Here is a 21,660-nt window from a genome sequence, read left to right as displayed (position 1 = left end):
CCCAACATGCCCCATCCTTCAATTGAGAGAGCTGAAAAGGATCAAGAGACATCCAGAGCTCTGCTGAAGGAACATGAGGGATGAAACTGACTGAACATGAGCTAGATCAGGGGTGTCGAATTCCATTTCATTGAGGGTCAGATCAGGATTGTTGTTGCCCTTGGAGGGCCAGGGTGGTGGTGACTGGGTGGTTGCAGCTGCCTGGGTGGGCACGGCCAGTGTGGGTGTGGCCAGTTCAATGTCCCTTGTGTTGGGGGTGGGACCAGGGTGGGCGCCAGGCCCTGATCCACTGGAGGACTCTCACTGATCCTCTCAGGCCATGTAGGCAGGCCCTGGAGGGCAACATGGGTTGCTTGGAGCCCTGGACAGCAGGCACCCAACACTTGAGTTCCCAGGGCACCGGGACTCTACTGCCCAGCCCCACTTCCCTGAGGGGATGCCCGGGGCTGCTTGCCTCCTGATCCTGGCTGCTGCTGCTAGTGGTGCCACTGCTGCAAGGCAAGGCAGGAAGGAAACCGGGGTGGCCTGGCTGTGGGGCCCCAAGATACAAGCAGTGTGTATGGATCAGCTCTGGAGCTTTGCTTGTGTGCAGGAGAGTGGGGAGGGGAGTCCCAGCTGCTTCTTGGGGATGGGGCCTTCCTGCCCTCCTGGACTCACAACTCTTTCTAGTTGCATAACTTCTTATAGTGAGCCAGTTGGACATTTTCCTGGATCGTGATTCCCTGGGCTCAGTCACTCATGCCCTGGTCCTCTTGCATTTGAATTGACACAATGGGCTCTACGTAGGGCTACCATTGAAGAGCATTTGGAAGCTACAGCTGGTGCTGAATGAAGCAGGGTGGACAATGTTATCTATCCCTAGAATGGCTCATGTCATAGCCCTGTTTTACAAGCTGCATTGGTTTCTGCTTTGCATCCATGCCCAATTCAAGGTTATCACATTGAAAGTCCTCCATGGCATCCTCTTTGAAACAATAAACATATCTTTTTGCAGTTTAACGTTTTTTATTAGATTATTAGATAAAATACAAAATACAAAAGTAAATAGGAAGACACACTGTGTGTGAGGGGGAAACAGGGAGAGAAAAGCAAGGAATAGAATAGAATAATAGAGTTGGAAGAGACCTTGGAGGTCTTCTAGTCCAACCCCCTGCCCAGGCAAGAAACCCTGCACCAGGAGAAATTGGGGAAAAGGAAAGAAGAAACATTGACTTCTAACTCTCTAAAAGGATTAAGTTCAAACCACAACTTTTTGTTTTTCCATAGTAATATAAACTATCTATTTCTATAAAAACATATCAATCTAATCGGTAAAACCCAAAATCAAAGTTTCATTTTTTTTCCACCTCAAGCACAAAGTTCAGAAGCGGTTTCCATGTAGAAATAAAGTTACTTATATTCTTTCCTTTAACCAAAATGATCAATTTTGCCACTTCTTCCACCTCCATCAGCTTCTGTAGCCATTCCTCTATAGTGGGAATCTATGTGTCCTTCCATTTTTGTGCATATAATAGTCCTGCTGCTGTCAATATCTATAAGATCAAAATTTTTCTCCAAGTCTTTTTCCATTAAACCGAAAGGAAAAGTTTCTGGTTTCATTTTTACTTTCATTTGAAGAATATTTTGTATTATAATATGAACCTTACTCCAAAATTTCTTTGCTTTATCACATGTCCACCATAAATGGGAAAACTTCCTTTTTTCTTTTACACTTCCAACATTCATTTGAAATACCGTTATACATTCTGGATAACTTATCTGGTGTTAAATGCCAGCGATACATCATCTTATAAAAATTTTCTTTTAAATTATAGTTTAGTGTAAATTTTAAACCTTTCATCCACATATTTTCTAATTGTTCAAGCATCACATTATATCTAAAATTCTTTAACCAGTGAATCATACAGTGCTTTACATGTTCACTTTCCAAATTCAATTTCAATAACATTTTATAAATCTTAGCAATAATATGTTCATCACTACCATACAGTAATATTTCCAATTCATTCTTTAGCAAAATCAAACCCACAACTCTTTTTATTTGATTTAAGCCATTCTTTCAGTTCTTCATATGTAAACCAATGGCAAACATACCCTTCTAATTCAAATTCTTCCCTCAACTTTAAGGTAGGTTCACCAGAGTTGAAAAATAATATTTTACCATACGTCTAGCGGTCTGGCTTCGCCACCATTTATTTTCTTAAAAAAGCTTCTTGAGGGGACACCCAAAGAGGCAACTTCGTATAGAACCTTGTTTTATATTTATTCCAAACTCTTAGTATGGCACATCTAGCAAAGTAATTATTAAAATCAACATTAACTTTAACTTTATCATACCATAAATAACCAAATCTTAATTCGTGGCCCCATATTCCAAGTAGCGTCTTATTCTGGAGGTTCACCCACTCTTTTAACCAGGCCAGACAACATGCCTCAAAATACAATTTCATATCTGGAAAACCCAAGCCCCCTTTTTCCTGAGCATCTTGCAGTAGTTTGTATCAGATTCTTGGTTTTTTCCTTTGCCATATAAACTTAGAAATATCCAAAATGATAAGCACATCTTTAACAAGAAGTTTTCCTTCCATACAGGGCACTGGACCTCAATAAGGACACTTTGAAAACATGAAAAACAAAAGACTGAACAGAGGAATATTGTAAGCAAGGATAAGGAATTCTTTTATGGATAAATTCCTCCTTCATGTCATCATTTATTAGAAATCTTATCACATTCTAAACATGCCAGAAAGAGAAATATAAATGAGGCAACTCCTTGCCTTGGTTAGATATTCTTGTTTCTTATTATATTTTCTCTACAATTGAGATCGGGCCTTAGCAGAATAATGTAGCATTTGGGGAAAAAGATACAAGCCAAGAGAGCAGCTCCAGATGCCAAAATGGAGAAGATCTCCACAGCCACCATGGACTTCCCTTTGGTGCTCAGGTAGGTGGGGAGGAAGGTGATCCAAACACTGCAAAAGACCAGCATGCTAAAAGTAATGAACTTGGCTTCATTAAAATTATCAGGCAATTTCCTAGCTAGAAAGGCCACTGTGAAACTGACTAGGGCCAAAAGTCCTAGGTAAGAAAGGACACCGTAAAACATTACAGCTGAGCCTTGCTTACATTCCAAGATGGTCTCTCCAAACAAGGAGTGGAAGTCCAAGTTAAGAAATGGAGGAGAGTTTCCCAGCCATGTAGCACAAAGGACTGCTTGGATCAGGGGACAGGCTAGGACAATGGAGTTGGTCAATGGTTTTCCTAAGAGTTTCCTTGACCTGTTTCCAGGCTTGGTGGCCATGAAGGCCAGAACCACCATGACAGTTTTTGCCAACACAGAAGACACCGCAAGGGAAAAGAGGATGGCAAAGGCAGATTGTTGGAAGAGACAGGTGAGCTTCCCTGGTTGACCAATGAAGAGGAAGGAGCAGAGGAAGCAGAACAGGAGGGAGACCAGCAGGATGTAGGTAAGTTCTCTGTTGTTGGCCTTAACAATTGGTGTATCATGATGTTTAAGGAAAATAACGAGGACTGCAGATGTGCTCACAGAGAGAAAAAGAGTGAGAGAAGCTAAAGTGTATCCCAGGGTGTCTTGATAGGCAAGGAAGTGGATCTTCTTGGCAATGCAGTGGTCCTTGTCCTTGTTGGGATATTGGTCTTCTGGGCAGGGTTCACATTGAGCTGCATCTGAAATCAAGAATCTTTGTTTAAGAATTCATTCATTCAAGGAAATCATGCTGCATTTATAATGATTCTAGGATAGATTAGCCAGTGACGAGGATTAGTTCAATTCCAGCTATTCATTCACTATGTAATTCCATGAATAATGTGGGTTTCAGTTTGAGATTGCTGCCTGTTTTCTCCCCTACTTTATAATGGAACACACAGAAGATCGATAGACCTGTTATCCAGGAATGTTGCTATTTGTTTATCTGTACATGATCCCTGCCTTAACCTCTCTGTTTTGTGCTTCAAATCTGTTCATTCAGACTTATTTGATCACTCCTACTCTATCAAAGAGGCACAGATAGATGAATCTCCTCTTTCTCTGGCAGGTCTATTTCCTCAGAGGTTGATAGTATTGATGGATGAAGCATGCATTAAGTAATAAGAATTAAAGCTTGGACTGAAAACCCCACTTCCCAGGAAAAGATTAGAATTTGGGTTTCACAATCAGATATTACAGGAGGAATTGAAATGCAAGTTGGAGATTCATAAATTCTGCCCTAAAACTGTCCCGCATGGAACTGTTGAGGATTGGGAAAGGTGACTTCTGTGGCCAGGGCAATTTAGATCCATCAACTGAAAAGTTATGCTGAAAACAGAACTCAATCTTATAAAAAATGATCACAATAAACAAAATCGATTTAATGAATGTCTTCTTTGATCCTGGAAGATCTATATTTGAAGTCTTCTCTACCTGTCTGATTTGAAAATGTCCCTTCTGGACAAGGGTCACACTGGTAGCAGCAAACTGGCTTGCCCTCTGGAACTCTTCTCCTCTCTCCTGCATGGCACCTCTTCATGCCACATCTGGCAAAGGGGATGGTCTGAAAGAGAAATATTTGAAATTACTTAAGCAATGAACTTGCTGCATTCATTCTTTCCCTCATTCCTATTTCCCTTTTTTATTCCTACTTCTATTTTCAGATTCTCTTCTTAAGAAATAGATTGCCACCATCTATCAAAAACCAGGAACAGCTGCTGGGGGATTCAGGCCATTGGCACTCCCAACCTACCATCAGATGTTGGAGATTGGAACTGGGATCTCAGACTGTAGAGGAACGCTTGTGACTGAACTGCAGCATTTCTAAAAAAAGAACCATGAGGATACTACTGAGCATCAATGGTCCATGGAAATCACTGTTGCTTGCTGTAATTGCATCCTGCATTTCAAGCAGACATTGTTCCCAAGGCTAACCCTTTGTGGAATGACACAAATCAGGCATCAAACATGTTACATGCAAAGCTGATTTTACACCAAATGACTGCCAAGGTTTCTGACTCAATTGATTATTTTTCCAGTTAGAAAGATGTTGTACATCTCAAGAAGAGAATGAATCTTTCCTTGAATTTACAACAATTCCTTGCGGCTCACCTTTGTGCCCCAGACGATTCCATCAGATTTAATGGTGAAATCTTGTCCTGGGGGAGCCTCAGGATTTACTTGCCCAACCTTCTTGGGGAGAAAAGATTGATTGGGAAGGAAAACCCAGTTAAGAAGATCATAACCAGCGGTTCCCAGTCCATCTTCTGAGGAGGAGACTTTATCTCCAGCGCTGTTGTTGAACTGCACATTCCTCAAATAGGGAAGAATCTGAAAGAAAGGAGACCTTCAGAAATAGGAGTATTGGGGGTAGAGCTATGGTTATGGCTTCTATCAGAACATGGTCACCATCTTGAGAAGATGAGTTCATGTCTGAAAAGCTAGAGGAGTTCTCTTGGTGGAGAACTGAGGAATCTGCAGTAACACCAAATATTTAACTCTGAAACTACAAATGGTTTTCCTTTGGTCCTTTGTATCATGGTTTCTTCAAATCAAGCTTTATCAGAATAAGTACACTGAAAGATTTTACTGCCACATTTCAAAATTAATATTTTATTTATTTATTTATTTATTTATTTATTTATTATTTCTCAAATATGTATAAGATAACACATATAAGTATAAACATGATTATGAATACATGAAATGGATATGAATAAAAAGGAATATTAGGACAGGGATATTAGGCTTTTTGGTATGCTTATGCACGCCACTTACAGATGTCTTGGGAATGAGGTGAGGTCAACAGTAGAAAATCTAAGGTTAAAGTTTTGGGGGTTTGGGGAAGTAACCACAGAGTCAGGTATTGCATTCCAGGCATTGAGCACTCTGTTGCTGAAGTCATATTTTCTGCAATTGAGTTTGGAGCGGTTTACCTTGAGTTTGTATCTATTGTGTGCTCGTGTATTATTGTGGTTGAAGCTGAAGTAGTCATTGACAGGTAAGACACTGTAGCAGATAATTTTGTATACTACACTTAGGTCAGACTGAAGGCAGCGTAGTTCTAAATTGTCTAATCCCAAGATTTTGAGCCTGGTAGCATAAGGTATTCTGTTGTGAGCAGAGGAGTGGAGGACTCTTCTTGTGAAATATCTCTGGACTTGCTCAATTGTATTAATGTCTGAAATACAGTGCGGATTCCAGGCAGATGAGCTGTATTCAAGAATTGGCCTAGCAAAGGTTTTGTATGTCCTAGTTTGCAGTATAATATTACCAGAAATGAAGCTTTGCAAGATTAGATTAACAACTCTTAATGCTTTTTTGGCAATGTTGTTACAGTGAGCTCTGGCACTTAGATCATTTGAGATGAGTACTCCAAGATCTTTGACAGAGTGAGGGTCGTCTACGAGGTCGTATATGGTTTTCCTCCTGTAATACTTGATTACATGTAGTTTTAAATATTTACTTTGTCCTGAGGTCTTGTAACTGATCATTTCACTTTAGCAACAATTAAATAATTTGTATGAGAACAGAGTACAATTCCTCTGATTTTCTCTGCCTGAGTATTGAACAGAGCACAATGCAAGAACCATGTCTGATGAAATGGACATCAAGGAAAAGGAAAGGCTTGCCCTGGTTTTTCTCTTCACTGTTCAGAGAAGTTCAATGTCTATCCATTAATGCAGAAAAGTCTGATGTGTTTGAGACAAACAACCCATTAAGACTATTTTGAGTCCTGCTTTATGTGCTCAGGTGAACCAAGATTTGCTGCATTCACACTACAACCTGAGCAGTACGATAAATGTAAAACTGGACAAATTGGGTGGGGTCAAATAGGATGTTAACTGATAGAAAAATAAACAAAGGGTAAAAGGAATTGAGTGTCTTTCTACAAGTTGGATATTTGTTATATGCTGAGGGAAACGGACGTTGTTATGCAACTGTCTCAAGTAGGACTTCTACTGACTTCTGGAAGCTTCTTTCTCAAACACAGCCAGATTCTTCTTTTGGTCTCAGCTGACATCTACTCCCTGTCAGGGTTACCTCCTGAAACTCTGGCAACCATTGAAGCCTTTCAGGACTTTATGAAGGTCTTCCTTCTATGGATCTTATGGACAGCTCATTTGGTTTACTTCTCTTCTCCCCCCACCCAAACTCTTCCCACAAAACATTATTCTTATTTCATATATTTGTAATAAATGCTTTTAATATGTTTTCCTATTGCCACAGAAATTACCTGCCATGACTGGACTTTGGAGATCCTCTTTCCATGCCTCATCATGGTTGGCTGGGCTCTGGATGCATACATTGCATGTAAAGTGTGTGCCACAGCAAAAATGGCATTGTAGATATTGTAACTTTCAGCTGTCATACTTCTTTCAAAAATGTAATTGGGCATATTCTGCAGATTCTCCTTTCCTGTACATTGTTTTTTCCCCATTGGAGGGATCTTGTCTGGTTGGTGAATCTTGCAGTGAAAGGCCTTTTCCCACCATAGAGGGAGAAATACATCCCCTTGTGGGTTCAAGAGGTCTAAAGACAGAACAAAATGTTTGAATTCTGAGACATCCCCGGTGTGGTCCCTGAAATGCAAGACTCCATGGAAAGACTTTAGAAATAGCAAGGTGCCTTTAGATTCACCCACAATAAGTTTCCAATGGGAAGTTAAGATCCAAACATTCTGAAATGTTTTCTTCTTGAAGTTTTTATGGATAAACAACATTGTCTGTACACTGACACTACATTTGGGGTCTCCAAACAGAATAATCACTTCAGTTTTTGACCAAGTCTGGAAATTGAGAAGTAATTGTTTCCATATAATCTCAAAATCATGTGATTTCAGCGTTTTAGTGAAGGCCAGGCAGATCTCCTTCTCCTTAAGCATTGGCATCAGAGTTGAGAGGAAATGTTCTCCCCTGTCATCTTCAGTGGTGAAAAGCCCAACCCAGTTCCACTGGAAATACAGGAGTAGTTTGACTAGACCTACGTACTGAGGAGATTCCTTGGGATTAATCTGGAAGAAGGAAGGATAAACTCTTCTCTCTTCCCGAGAGAACTCAAAGCCAACACCGAGCTGAAAAACAGTGAGATTCATCTTACAAAGACAAAGTAAAGTATTAGGGCAACTTTAGGAGTCACCATTGTATGGATTTTGCTCCACCAGTCAGGCTGACTGATTCTCAGTGGCAAGCTTCATCTCCTTCCCTTCTTAGGGAGAGCCACCACTTACACATCTTGACTGATTGTGATATGTCAGAAGACAAGAGAAGAAACCAACAACCTGATACAGAGAATAAATGTCACTAAAATGATGGCTACTCTTTAATGAAGAATAAATGAAGAGCGACAGGCTCATGATGTGCCTCCCCCAAACTACTTTTAATTTCCTCTTGGCTTATGTGTGTGTTTTCATCTTTGTCTTATCCATATTGTATCCAAGGGAGCTCTCTTACCTGTGGGACCTTGAAGATGCTGAAGATGGAGGCCATCAGCCTTGAGAGTTTGGAGTTGAGACCACCAATGACAGACAGCAGAGTGTCCTGCAGGTCACATTTGAACCCTGGAACCACTTGGCCTCCTGAGGAGAGGATGGAGAGGCTGTTTAAAGAAACAACTATCACAGTTTGGTAATGGCCATGGATGTGGAAGCCAAGGGAGATGTTGGGGAGCAGAAGAAAATCCTTATTGACCTGGGAGACAGCAAACATCAATGCAAGGAACTGCTGGTAGTTACTGGTGATGAGTCTGTAGGGAGAAAAACATTGGCAAACATTACAAGAAAGCTTGTGCATGGCTGTAGAATTTGCTTTAATGTTTGGGGGGACTTTTGAGGGCAGAAACTCCCAAATTTCAATGGGTTTGGGTTTTTTTCAGAGGATTTTCCTTGGCTAAACTTGGATGACTTTGTGAGAAAGGAAACAAGTCTTTCCGTAGATATCCGGATTGTTTTATACTCTCTATCATCCCAGCCATATTCACTTTGCTGTGGTGGCTGTAATCCTTTCCAACTGCTTCACTTTCAATGTAATTATTTAAGGTCTCTCTTGGAGCAGCTTCTTCAGGTGTGGTAAGGATTGCTGAGCACAGGACTACAGTGGGGATCACCTCATAGATTTACTGAAGGTCACTATTCATCAGCAATGCTGATTCCAACACTGAGAGGGATCTTTGTAACTCCTGAACACTTGAAGCGTGCTGAGCTTTTATTTGTATTTTCTATCAGAAGTTACTGGTGAGATTAATATTATAATTTGACTTCTTCACTAGTCCAGCAAAGCTTCCCTCTTCATTTTTGTTGTTTATCATCTATCTGATGAGGAGATTGAGAATTCCAGCCTATTTGAAGAGCTTCCTAATTTATCGAGAAAAGCAGAAAATATGCACTACACCAGAACAGTTCAAAACACTAGAAGTATTTTTTGAAAAAAGTCCCTGAATGTAAAGCAAAGAAACAATTTATCTCCGTGTTTCCCCTTCAGCTGAAACTTACCCCTTTTTAAAAACAAGCTTCACTGTATTAAACTCTAGGACAGGAGACTTGTTAATGCTTCCCAAGGGCAAATTCCCACCAATAACGAGATCACCAGGCCTGTAGTAGCTTCCATCTAATTCGATATAATCCCTGAACACACACATGGTTTGCAGCCTCTTTGCTGTAGTTGGAGCCAGGAACCAGAAGAGCATCAGCATCAGAAGTAGCATAACTCCTGCCCAGTCTTTCTTCACACACATATGGTTTGCAGCCTTTTCAGAGAAGTTGGAGATAGGAGCAGGAAGGGCATCAGCAGTAGCATGACTCCTGCCCCATCTTTCTTGTCTTCTTCCCTCCTAGAACAGAAAAGAAACTTTGTGCAGAAACTCATTTGAAGGTTGCTCCTGAAATCTCACTGGAACATGAGTACAGCAGACAACACCTGTTTTATTTATTTATTTATTTATTTATTAATTTAATTTGTATACCGCCCTTCTCCCAGAAGGGACTCAGGGCGGTGAACAGCCAAAATTAAAAAACATACAAATGCAAAAGTTAAGATAATTAAAAGAATTAAATCATTGGCTACCCAAATTTAAAACCCCAAATCCATAAAATTTAAAATCCCAATTAAAAAACCATATAGGCTAGGCCGGCTTGATGAAATAAAAACGTCTTCAGGGCTTTACGGAAGGTCCGGAGGTCCGGGATCAATCGTATTCCAGGAGGCAGCTCATTCCACAGGGCGGGTGCCCCCACAGAGAAGGCTCGTCCCCTGGGGGCCGCCAGCCGACATTGCCTGACCGACGGCACCCCAAGGAGGCCCTCTCTGTGAGAGCGTATTGGCCGGTGGGAGGTTATCGGTAGCAGCAGGCGGTCTCGCAAATACCCTGGCCCTAAGCCATGAAGCGCTACCCTGGCCTAAGCCATGAACCTGTGTCACCTGGATGGCACCAGGATAAATTTATAGCAACAATGCTTCCTCTTACCTGTGTTTGGGCCATGAGCATAGAGGAAACAAAGGCATTCAAGTCTCCTGAAACCCAGGAATTAGCTCTTTGCAAGGGAGTCTAAGGTGACATCTTCTGCCTTCATCTGAAGAACTCAGAGATATTTTTTTTAAAGCAGGGTTTATTTTGTAAGGTTTTGTATTGAGAAATCCACAGGGGACACACTATGAATTACTGTACTTCTGATAATTTCAAGGAAAAGCAATTGTTCTACCTATGGAGCAATAGCTTTTCATTCACCAGAATGGAAAAACATGTTTATGTGTCTTGTAATGCACAGAGTAAATGGAGTCATGCTGAAGTTGTGAATCTGACCTCCATGAAACTGACCCCCTGGAAACAAGATGGAGTTTGGCCTGGGCCATAGTTGGTCAGCTAGTGTGAGAGTCATGGGGTTTGATGGCATACAACTATCAGTTGTACCCTTGTAACTGTGAGAAGTCCTGCCAATGCTTGGATGGAATAACCAGCTTTTTAATAACCACATGGCAGTGGATGAAATCAGAAACTGGGATAACAAAGAATGGGTATATAGTGTTAGGTGAGTCTCTCCTTCACCTGAAGGTGGTTCCATTCAGTGTTGGTTGCAGGATTGAGACTGAGCCAAATCCATTGACTTTCAGGATCCATCTGGAAAGCCTTTTCAGTTTGAGGTCAGGTATCATTTGTATGCTGATGATATTCAGTTGTACAACCACCGATTGACCAAGCGGTGCTATGAAGGTTTTGCCCTCATGCATGAAGGCTGGATGGGAAGGGAGAGTCTCAGTTTGAATCCTTGCAAAACCAGGCAGCTGTGCATGATTGGTTCTCCCAGAAGTGGAATTTTTCATCTTTGGTTCATCATGACATTGAACTGTAATGCTTAGGACTCTTCTTCACTCTAGGATCTTCCTGGACTAATAGTTTCTGCTCAAGGAGCAGAATGGTACCTATCTCAAGAAAGAAGTGTGCCTGCTTGGAGAATAAGTCTCCACTTAGTGGGGGCCAAAAGCAGGTATACTAAGCAGGTATACACAGAAGTATGAAGGCTATTGCTTAACGCATTGTAAGCTGCCCTGAGTCTCCAGAGAAGGGCAGCATATAAATCAAACCAATAAATAAATAACAAATAAATCACAGTGCAGATCATGGCTAAATTCTGGAGGGAGTTCCTGCGGTCGATTGGGTCATCCCAAGGCCTTAGCTTGGTCTTTCATCTGAGCACCAATGGGAGGGTAGAGAGACGGAATGCCATGGTAGAATAATACCTGAGGTGTTACGTGAACTACCAGCAGTCCAATTGGGCAGACCTCTTGCCATTCGCTGAGGTTGGGTACAATAATGCTGAGTTTGTATAAAAAAAAAAAGAACATCACTTGGGGGGGGCGAAGCAGGTATATTCAAAAGTATGAAGACTATTGCTTAACACATTTTAAGCCGCCCTGAGTCTCCGGAGAAGGGCGGCATATAAATCGAACCAATCAAGCAATAAACCAATAAACGTTTGCAAGAATTATGACTTCAGTTTTTGTATGCTTTACAAACATTCAAATGTTGTCAATGTGATAAGTTGCATAGTTACTTTTTCATCATCATCGCTCAAGAAGAACCAATTGTAATGTTTGTGTGACTATTACGACTGCTTAATCCTTCAGGCCCCCTCCATCCAAAAACCACTGTGGAATGAAATGCAGGACAGAAAACCAATAATCAAATCTCATTGGAAAACAAACCACTGCCACGATCTAAACCTGAGCTGTGAACATTTTCTACTGTTTCATGCTGCAATGTTCTTGCATTAGGGCTACCCTTGAAGACCTCTTGAAAACTGCAGCTGGTCCAAAATGAAGCCCACAATATTGGATCCTCCTAGGTTCACCCATTTCAGACTTCTGTTGCATAAGTTGCAGTGGCCCCCAGTTTCCTCCAAGGCACCATTCAAGGTGCTGGTTATCACCTTTAAATAACTACATGTCACAGGACTGGGTGATTGACAGATGCCTCCTGACTTACATTAATTCTCACCAGGCTCAAGGTCGACTCAGCCTTCCATCCTTTCTAAGGTGGGTAAAATGAGGACCAGTTTGTGGGGGCAATAAGCTGACTTTCTATAAAATATACAAAAGTATGAAGGCTGTTGCTTAACGCATTGTAAGCTGCCCTGAGTCTCCAGAGAAGGGTGGCATATAAAAATAAATAAATAAATAAATAAATAAATAAATAAATAAATAAATAAATAAATAAATAAATAAACTGAGATGACTCTCATGCTCTGGATTGCATTGCTAGTAACATATACCCATTAAGAAAATTTGGTTGTGATCCTGGGTCAAATTATTCCTCTGCAGACTCCCTGTGCACAAAGATCTCATAGACCACCTTCGTTCACCAAGGATGTCCAAGAGACGAAATATCATGAGAGATTATTAATGCAAACAGTTATGACATACTTTGCTCATCCATCTCAGGAAAATTATGCCTGACATTGACAAGGAAGTATAGCAGATCTGGATGTGAGAGAGATTTAAACTCCACTACCCTTGAAGACTCCTTGAAAACTGCAGCTGGTCCAAAATGAAGCCCACAATATTGGACCCTTCTAGATTCACTCATTTCAGACTTCTGTTGCATAACTTGCAGTGGCCTCCAGTTTCCTCCAAGGCACCATTCAAGGTGCCGGTTATCACTTTTAAATAACTGCATGTCACAGGACTGGGTGATTGACAGATGCCTCCTAACTTACATTAATATACTGCATATTTATCACATACTTTGTTCATCCATCTCAGGAAAATTCTGCCTGACATTGACAAGGAAGTTTATCAGATCTGGATGTGTGAGAGATTTAAATTCCACCATTTCAAAAATCATTGAATAGTGGTAGGTAATTCTATAATGCCTCAGATATCTAAGGAAACAACCATATTTGCTTAAAAACACTAACACTGAACACATCCCTTTAAAATACTAACTAAAAAATGAACTAAATTAAAAGGAATAAAATGAGAAAATTCTCTCCTTGTAATAATAAACGCATCTTTATGAACAAGCTTCCCATCAAATCAGGGCTCTGGACATCACTGAGGACATTTTGAAAACATGATAAACAAAGACTGGAGGATCGTTGCTAACCACAGGTAAATTGTAATGTAAGGTCCTGCCTCGCCAGTCTTTTCAAGAAAACAGAACTCTTGAAACAATTATCATTTGAAAGGGAACTTTTATTGAAAGACGGTGATAGCAAAGGAGATATAGGCAGGAACTGAAGTTTCCCACTCAAAGTGTTAGGCTAAGCTGCTACAAGCAAAGCCCCTCCCAATGTCCACTTCAACATTGAGCCAATCCCAAAGTGCGAAGACATTTTGAGAACCTCAAGTAGAGATGGTGATAACTGTAAATTCCCAGGTGCTTCAATTTCACTTTCTCTAGTGGTGAGATAAAGCAGATGGCTCAAAGTGAATTTCTTTCCCCCTCCCTATTTCCCACAAGGTACAGCAAAGCAAAGTAAATGAAACTGTTGCAATATTTTCAGGATCAGACTCAATAAAGATAATAGAAGTTAAAGATTTAAATATATTTCTCTTTAATCATAATAGGCATTCTATATTCGCTGAATATTCAAGATAGAAGCAAGTAAAATGGGGAGGATGGCTCCTTATATATACAAGGGGTGGAGCCAGGAATGGGAGTGGTAAATTATGAATACATTAAAGTCCAAAGAATAAGTTAACCCCTGATGTTCCATATATACATTATTTACACATTAGAGAATAAGGCATTTACATCTGACAAATCCCCCTCTAAATGCCGGTTCGTTATACAACACCAGTTACATTCAGATTCAGGACAATATAATACATATAATTTAGAAGTTAAATATTTGTGTTGTTTAGAAGGTAAGGGTTTTGTTAATATGTCAGCTAATTGTTCAGAAGTATCACAATGTATTGCTTTGATGAATCCGTCTTGAGATAGTTGTCTCACGTGCTTAAATTTTATATCAATATGCCTGGACCTTTGTCCAATTGCATCGGATCTAGATATTTCAATGGCCGCTTTATTGTCTTCATGCATAATAAATGGTAAAGTAGGTTTCTTCCAAACATCTGTGATCAAATCATTGAACCATACAAGGTTATTTGCAGCTTTAGACAAGCAAACATATTCCGCTTCTGTGGTAGAAGTGGCTACCAGTTCTTGTTTACCAGTATACCAGTAAACTGGACAATCGTTCAATAGAAAAACATAACCAGAGGTACTCTTTCTGCATGATGTATCACCAGCCCAATCTGCATCAGCATAACAAGTAATTTTTGGTTCTTTGTCATTATTGGGTTCCAATATTAAACAAAAATCTAATGTACTTTTCAGATATCTTAAAATTCTTTTGACAGCTTCCCAATGATACAAGGTTGGTCTGCTAACATATCTTGACAATAAATTGAGAGGTAATGCAATATCTGGCCTAGTCCAATTAGATATATAAAGGAGTGAACCTATAACTGATCTGTAAAATGTGTTGTCTTTAAACTCAGGGGAAGATTCATCAATGTTTCTGAGAAAATCAGTTTGCATAGGTGTGTCACATGTTTTGGCATTATTTAAGTTACATTTGTTTAGGAGTTCAATGATTTTATCTTTCTGAGTAAGTTTGAATCCCCTTTTTGTTTTGTTAATTTGTACACCAAGGTATTTGTTCACTCTACCTAGTGATTTTAATGAGAAGTGTTCGTTTAACTTATTTACAAAGATTTCCCTGCTCTCTTTATGCTTTCCAATATATAAAATATCATCAACATAAATTAATACAAATTCAATATGATCATTACTCTTTTTTACAAAGAAACAGTTATCAGCAGTGGTGGCGTTGAAATCCATGGTCTTAAGTACTTTTACCAAACAATCGTACCATCTTTTGCCAGATTGCTTCAATCCGTACAGACTCTTATTTAATAACCAAATTTCGTTCTTATTAGTGTATTGACTGTGTGGTGCTCTTACATATATTTCCTTATCTAATTTTGCGTGTAAGTATGCAGTCTGTATGTCATATTGAAACACGTCCAGATTGAGTGCAGATGCTACTACAAGAGCTGTTTTGACACTCTCTGTTCTCACTGTTGGTGAATATGTGTCAGTATAGTCTTCTGGATATTTTTGTGCATAACCTTGTGCAACTAGTCTGGCCTTGTATAAGGTATTACCTCCTTCTAAATTCTTAATTTTATAAATCCACCTGGTACCTATAATTGTTTTATCCTTAGGTGCGATCGCAGGTGTGAATACATTTAATCCTTGTAAACTTTCCATCTCTTTTTCCATAGCTAGTTCCCATTTTTCTCTTTCTTCACGGGGAAGTTTCAATACTTCCTCATATGTATTAGGTGTTATTTGTTCTTCATCCATATGCATTATGTAATCTTTGTATTTATTTGGTATTTGGTTTCTATTGTTTCTAATATTTCTTTCAGGTTTGCTATGGTTGTCATGCAAATATCTAGCTTCCTTTTTTGTTAATGTGTCTGTCTTTATTTTATGCTGACTATTTGTCCAAGTTTTGGTTTTGTTCTTATTTTTGTTAATACTTTGATTTTCTGTTGTTCCTTCCTCGCAAGATATATTATCTTTGCTTTTATTAGGAAATATTTCATTAAGGTGCAATTTAGACCAATTGGCCTGCTCATGGAACACAGCTGTTCTGGATACTATAAATTTGTTATTATTATCAATGAATCTGTACCCTTTGGTTCCAGTTTCGTATCCCATGAATCTTAATCTCCTGGATACGTTTTCTCCCTTTCTCCTCAATTGTTTAGGTATGTGTACGTCTGCAGTAACTCCAAATATGTGCATGTGTGCTAATTTGGGTTTTCTATTGTACATCACCTCATATGGTGTCTTATTCACAATACTGGACCATGTCCTATTTTGAGTGTAATTTGAATAATGTAAGGCTTCTGACCAAAATTGTTTGCCTAAACCAGCATCCTCTAATGTGCATCTAATCATGGTTTGTAGTGTGGAATTCTTTCTCTCTGCAATCCCATTTTGAAATGCAGAAAATGGATTGGACGTGAAATGTAGCATCCCTCTATCCTTTAACCATTGGGAGAATTCTTTAGACATGAATTCACATCCCCTATCTGTCATAATTTGTTTTATTTTGATATTATGTTGTGTTTCTATGCGTTTGTAGAATTCCTTAAATTTCTGAAAGGTTTCATCCTTGTGCTTTAATGTGTAAACAAAACCATAGCGACTGTAATCATCCACTATTGTTAGGAAGTAACGTTTTCTATAGGTAATTGATGGAGTTAATGGACCAACTAAGTCCATATGTACCAAATCAAAAATATTGTTGGTTGATCTGTTAGATTTTTTTGGTCTGGGACTGGTTTTTAGTTTGGTGGATTTACATACTGAGCATTCCAAATAATTTTCACAATTTTTTATTTTGACACCTTCTGCGTGTTCAGTCATTTTTTGTACTACAGGAAAGCTTGCATGTCCTAACTTCCTATGTAAGATGTGAGCACACTCATCATGAATTGGTTTACCTATTTTTGGTTTCTTCTCATTGTGTGTATTTTTGTTATCATGAGTTATTTTACATTCATCATTGTCACTGTTACTGACATTTTCATCATCTGCTTCAATACAATCTTCCATATTTGAATCAATGTTATGTAACCATCTTTCTTTGGTTATCAGATAGGGTAGACCCCCTTTTATCATCACAGTGCCTACATTTGTTTTGTTCTTTTCTATAGTTGCTTTCCCCTTTGAGAAAACTATATTGATGTCAGATTCTCTGCTTAGTTTTATAGCACTCAGTATGTTGTGAGGTATTTCTGGGATTAATAATACCCCCTCTATTTTCCCTAAACCAGGCAAGGTCACATTTCCTCTGCCTAATACTTGAACCTTTTCTTGATTAGCTACCTTTATCACAAACTTATCTTCTGTAAATGAAGATAATATACTTTTGTTGTTAGTGGTGTGATTTGTTACACCAGAATCAATAAGCCAATTATTGTTCTCATCTTGTTGTGTTCTGATGCTGTCTTGTTTATTTAGCCCATTTAGTGACCCAGATTTTCTCTCTTTTGAATTTTCTCTACCCCCTCTACTTTCTCTGTAATTTGGTGGACTTCTATATTTGTGTCTATCTGTGGAAGATTGTCTGTAATTGTATTTGCTCCTATATTCTGGCCTATGTCTCTCCCTTGGGACTTTGGGACAGTCTCTTCTACTGTGTTCCCTGGATCCACAATTGTGGCATCTAAAGGCCTCATTATATTTATCTTGAAAGACTACTTTCCTAAAGGATTTGTGTTCTGTTTGGTTACTGGAACGATTTTTTCTTGAATTGTCTTCTGCTATCAATTTGTTAGATAGACTTTCTATTGATAAATATCCCAAATTAATGGTATCTAAGTGTGACATAAAGCTATCCCATGATGGATCAAGTGAATTGATAATAACACTTTTCATTGTTTGATCTGAAATCACTTCCCCCCTCAATTGCAGCTCAGCTCTTATTTTGTTTAGATTTATCAAATGCTCACTTATAGAAACCCCTGGTTTCACTCTAGAAGAAAAGAAATCCTTAGACATTCTTGTGGTTGTGGCTACGCTATCGCTGTGAAATAGATTAAACATGCATTGAATTATTTCTGATACAGTTAGGTTTGGTTTGATGCTATGATACATTGCAGGAGACACGCTAGAAATTATTATGAAAAATGCTCTATGATGTAAACAATCTATTTTTAAAGTCCAAGGTCTTCTTGGAGGACTAGTTATAAAGAATAGTAAATTTTCTTTCATAAAAATAACCTGAAGCTGTTGGTACCACTCTTGTAAATTAATGCCATCAACTCTAAGTTTTGGGAAGTCACTGGGTAAATTCCCCACATTATTTTGTCCATTACTTACAACCTGAGGCAGTCCGTGGTCTCTCAAGTGCAGGAAATTACAGAACGGCATTGGGATGCTTGTAACGAGTCTGCGCGGTTCTCTGGCCAGTTCAAGTCTTTCGGGGCTGTCTACGTAGTTTTGCACATGCGCGTTGCTCATTTCTTCTTTGGCGCCGTTGTGGAAGGTTCTCTCCATTTCAGCTCTCTCGATCCGCTCCTCTTCAGATGAGTCGGTCTCTGGCTCGGTTTTTGGGGCTTTGGTGATGGCGACGGTTCTTCTCTTTCTCTTGTGTGCGCTGGCACTCGATTCTGTCTGCGGTGTAGGACGGAATCGGCATGGCTCTCTGGGCTCGGGTGTCGTCGTTTTCGAAGTCAGGATGGGAGCGTGCAGGTCTTGAGTTGTCGGTTTGATTTCTTGTTTCTTTGTTGATGTCTTGGAAATTTTCAATCTTGGCCCAAAAGCAGCAAAAAGCGTTTTCATTGCTGACTTTACTTGAGACTTTGTTAAATCGTCTTCACTTTCTGATTTTGGTTCATCTGAAGAGTTTGAGACTTCTTTTTCACTTTCTTCGTCTGATAGCGTTTTTCGCGCCAGAAATTTTGAACTGAGCGTTTTGATTGGCTCTGCTTCACTCTCTTTTGAAGTTCGTTGAAACCAAGATGGCTGCCATTCAAAATTTCGCGCGATGTCACATCTTTTCTTTTTTACAACTATTTTCTCAGTAGTCATTTCACTCACAGTTTTTTGATCTTTGGGTTTTTCTTTAATGACGTTTTTCTCTCTCGCTGCTCCGCTGTTTCTCAGCATCTCCTGGAGGTCCGCGATGAGGCTCTCATCATTCTTTTGGCTTTTTAGTATTTTTAATATCTCTGACCTGAGTTCGTTATTTTCTATCTCGATTTCTTCCTGGTCGTTATTTTCACTCATCAGTTCTTCTTCTTCAGTGGTGTATTCTTCGGATTCTCTTGAAATCGCATTAGTGGATTCGTTGATCGTCTCTTGATCAGTTTCTATTTCTTTGCTGTAGGCCCTGGTGTTGGGCCTATCTTTCTTGGACATTTTTAATTACTTATTGAGTCAATTAACCATCCTCTGCTACCAGCTTGTTGCAATATTTTCAGGATCAGACTCAATAAAGATAATAGAAGTTAAAGATTTAAATATATTTCTCTTTAATCATAATAGGCATTCTATATTCGCTGAATATTCAAGATAGAAGCAAGTAAAATGGGGAGGATGGCTCCTTATATATACAAGGGGTGGAGCCAGGAATGGGAGTGGTAAATTATGAATACATTAAAGTCCAAAGAATAAGTTAACCCCTGATGTTCCATATATACATTATTTACACATTAGAGAATAAGGCATTTACATCTGACAGAAACCCTGCTCAAGGAATCTCACACAAGCCTCCCCCTCCCGACAGAATGGTAGTTTCCCGATAGAGATCTATGAAGACCTGACATGTAACCAGTTGTAGAACTTGATAAGGAATTCTTTAATGGATAAGTTCCTCCTTCTTGTCAACCTTTTTTTTTTAAAAAAAAAAAATCAGATTCTAAATATGTCTGAAAGACAAATATAAATGAGGCCAATCTTTGCATTACTTAGAAATTCTTGTTTCTTACTATATTTTCTCTACAATTCAGATCTGGCCTCAGTAGAATAATGTAGCATTTTGGGAAAAAGATACAAGCCAAGAGAGCAGCTCCTGAGGCCAAAATGGAAAAGATCTCCACGGCCACCATGGACTTCCCTTTGGTGCTCAGGTAGGTGGGGAGGAAAGTGATCCAAACACTACAAAAGACCAGCATGCTAAAAGTAATGAACTTGGCTTCATTAAAACTATCAGGCAATTTCCTAGCTAGAAATGCCACTGTGAAACTGATGAGGGCCAAAAAAGCTAGGTAGGCAAGCACAGTGTAAAACATCAAAGCTGAGCCTTCCTTACATTCCAAGATGATTTCTCCAAACAAGGAGTGAAAGTCACAGCTGGGAAATGGAGGGGAAGTTATCAGCCGGGTGGCACAAAGAAGGGCTTGGACCAGGGGACAGGCTATGACAATGGAGTTGGTCAGTGGTTTTCCTAAGAGTTTCCTTGTCTTGTTCCCTGGTTTGGTGGCCATGAAGGCCAGAACCACCATGACAGTCTTTGCCAACACAGAGGAAACTGCCAGGGAAAAGAGAATGGCAAAGGCAGATTGTTGGAAGAGACAGATGATCTTCCCAGGTTGACCAATGAAGAGGAAAGAGCAGAGGAAGCAGAGCAGGAGGGATGCCAAGAGGATGTAGGTGAGATCTCTGTTGTTGGCCTTGACAATCGGTGTGTCATGATGTTTATGGAAAATCACCAGGACTGCAGAAGTGATCACAGAGAGAAAAAGAGCAAGAAAAACTAAAATGTATCCCAGGGTGTCTTGATAGGCAAGGAAGTGGATCTTCTTGGCAATGCAGTGGTCCTTGTCCTTGTTGGGAAATTGGTCTTCTGGGCAGGGTTCACAGTGAGCTGCATCTGAAATCAAGAGTGTTTGGCTAAGAATTTCAGGGGTATCTGCCATATGCATTATCCCTCCTACAGAGGTGATATGATTTCCTCTTTCTGCTGTTGGCCTGTCTACAAAGGGAGTGATGAAAGGTCTCCCTGTACAATTTATGGGGCATCAAAAAGGGCAAATCATCCTCCATTTATGATGATCCTGGGGATAGATTAGCCAGAGACAACGATTTGTTCAGGTCCAGCTATACATTCACTGTGCACTTCCATGACTGATGAGGCTTTCAGTTTGAGATTCCTGCCTGTTTTTTCTCCTATTTTCTAATGGAACCCACAGAAGACAGACAGATCTGTTATTCTGGAATGCTGCCATTTTGTTTGTGAGTACATTAGCCCTGTCTTAACCTCTCTGCTTTGTACTTCAAATCTGTTCATTCAGACTTTTTCTGCTCCCTCCTGCTCTATCAGAGACATAGATAGATGAATGTCCTCTTTCCCTGGCAGGTCTATTCCTCAGAAGGTGATAGTGCTGATGGAAGGAGCATATTCTGAATAATAAAAATTAAAGCTTGGACCACACAGCCCACTTCCTCAGGATAGATTGGAAGGCGGTTTTCCAATTGGATGTTAGAGTAGCAGTGGAAATCCTAGTTGGAGATTCATAAATTCTGCCCAAAAGCTATCCTGCATGGAACTGCTGAGTATCAGGAAAGGTGCCTCGGTGGCCGGGGTAGTTTAGACCTGTAAACTGAAAGGTTTTGCTGAAAGATATGATTTTATGTCAATCTTATCAAAA

General features: G+C 39.7%; 2 protein-coding genes across 2 annotated transcripts; both read right to left on the bottom strand.

Annotated features, from left to right (window-relative positions):
* Window positions 1–2,782: 2,782 nt before the first annotated feature.
* On the bottom strand, window positions 2,783–10,833 carry LOC139313013 (vomeronasal type-2 receptor 26-like). The gene is made up of 3 exons (XM_070938311.1): window positions 10,799–10,833; window positions 8,440–8,731; window positions 2,783–3,661 (listed from the first exon to the last, which is right to left on the bottom strand). Exons 1-3 carry the CDS (start codon window positions 10,831–10,833, stop codon window positions 2,783–2,785), a joined length of 1,206 nt encoding a protein of 401 aa, XP_070794412.1.
* Window positions 10,834–19,977: 9,144 nt separating this feature from the next.
* LOC139313008 (vomeronasal type-2 receptor 26-like) lies at window positions 19,978–20,934 on the bottom strand. Its single transcript, XM_070938297.1, has one exon. The coding sequence runs from the start codon at window positions 20,932–20,934 to the stop codon at window positions 19,978–19,980; it is 957 nt and encodes a 318-aa protein (XP_070794398.1).
* Between the last annotated feature and the right edge of the window lie 726 nt (window positions 20,935–21,660).

The sequence above is a fragment of the Pituophis catenifer genome, unplaced genomic scaffold, assembly GCF_029215685.1.
Source record: "Pituophis catenifer annectens isolate HBS135680 unplaced genomic scaffold, rPitCat1.0.hap2 SCAF_1, whole genome shotgun sequence".
NCBI lineage: Eukaryota > Metazoa > Chordata > Lepidosauria > Squamata > Colubridae > Pituophis > Pituophis catenifer.
The sequence above is the reverse complement of the archived record's forward strand: the minus strand, read 5'-3'. Positions and strand labels throughout refer to the sequence as shown.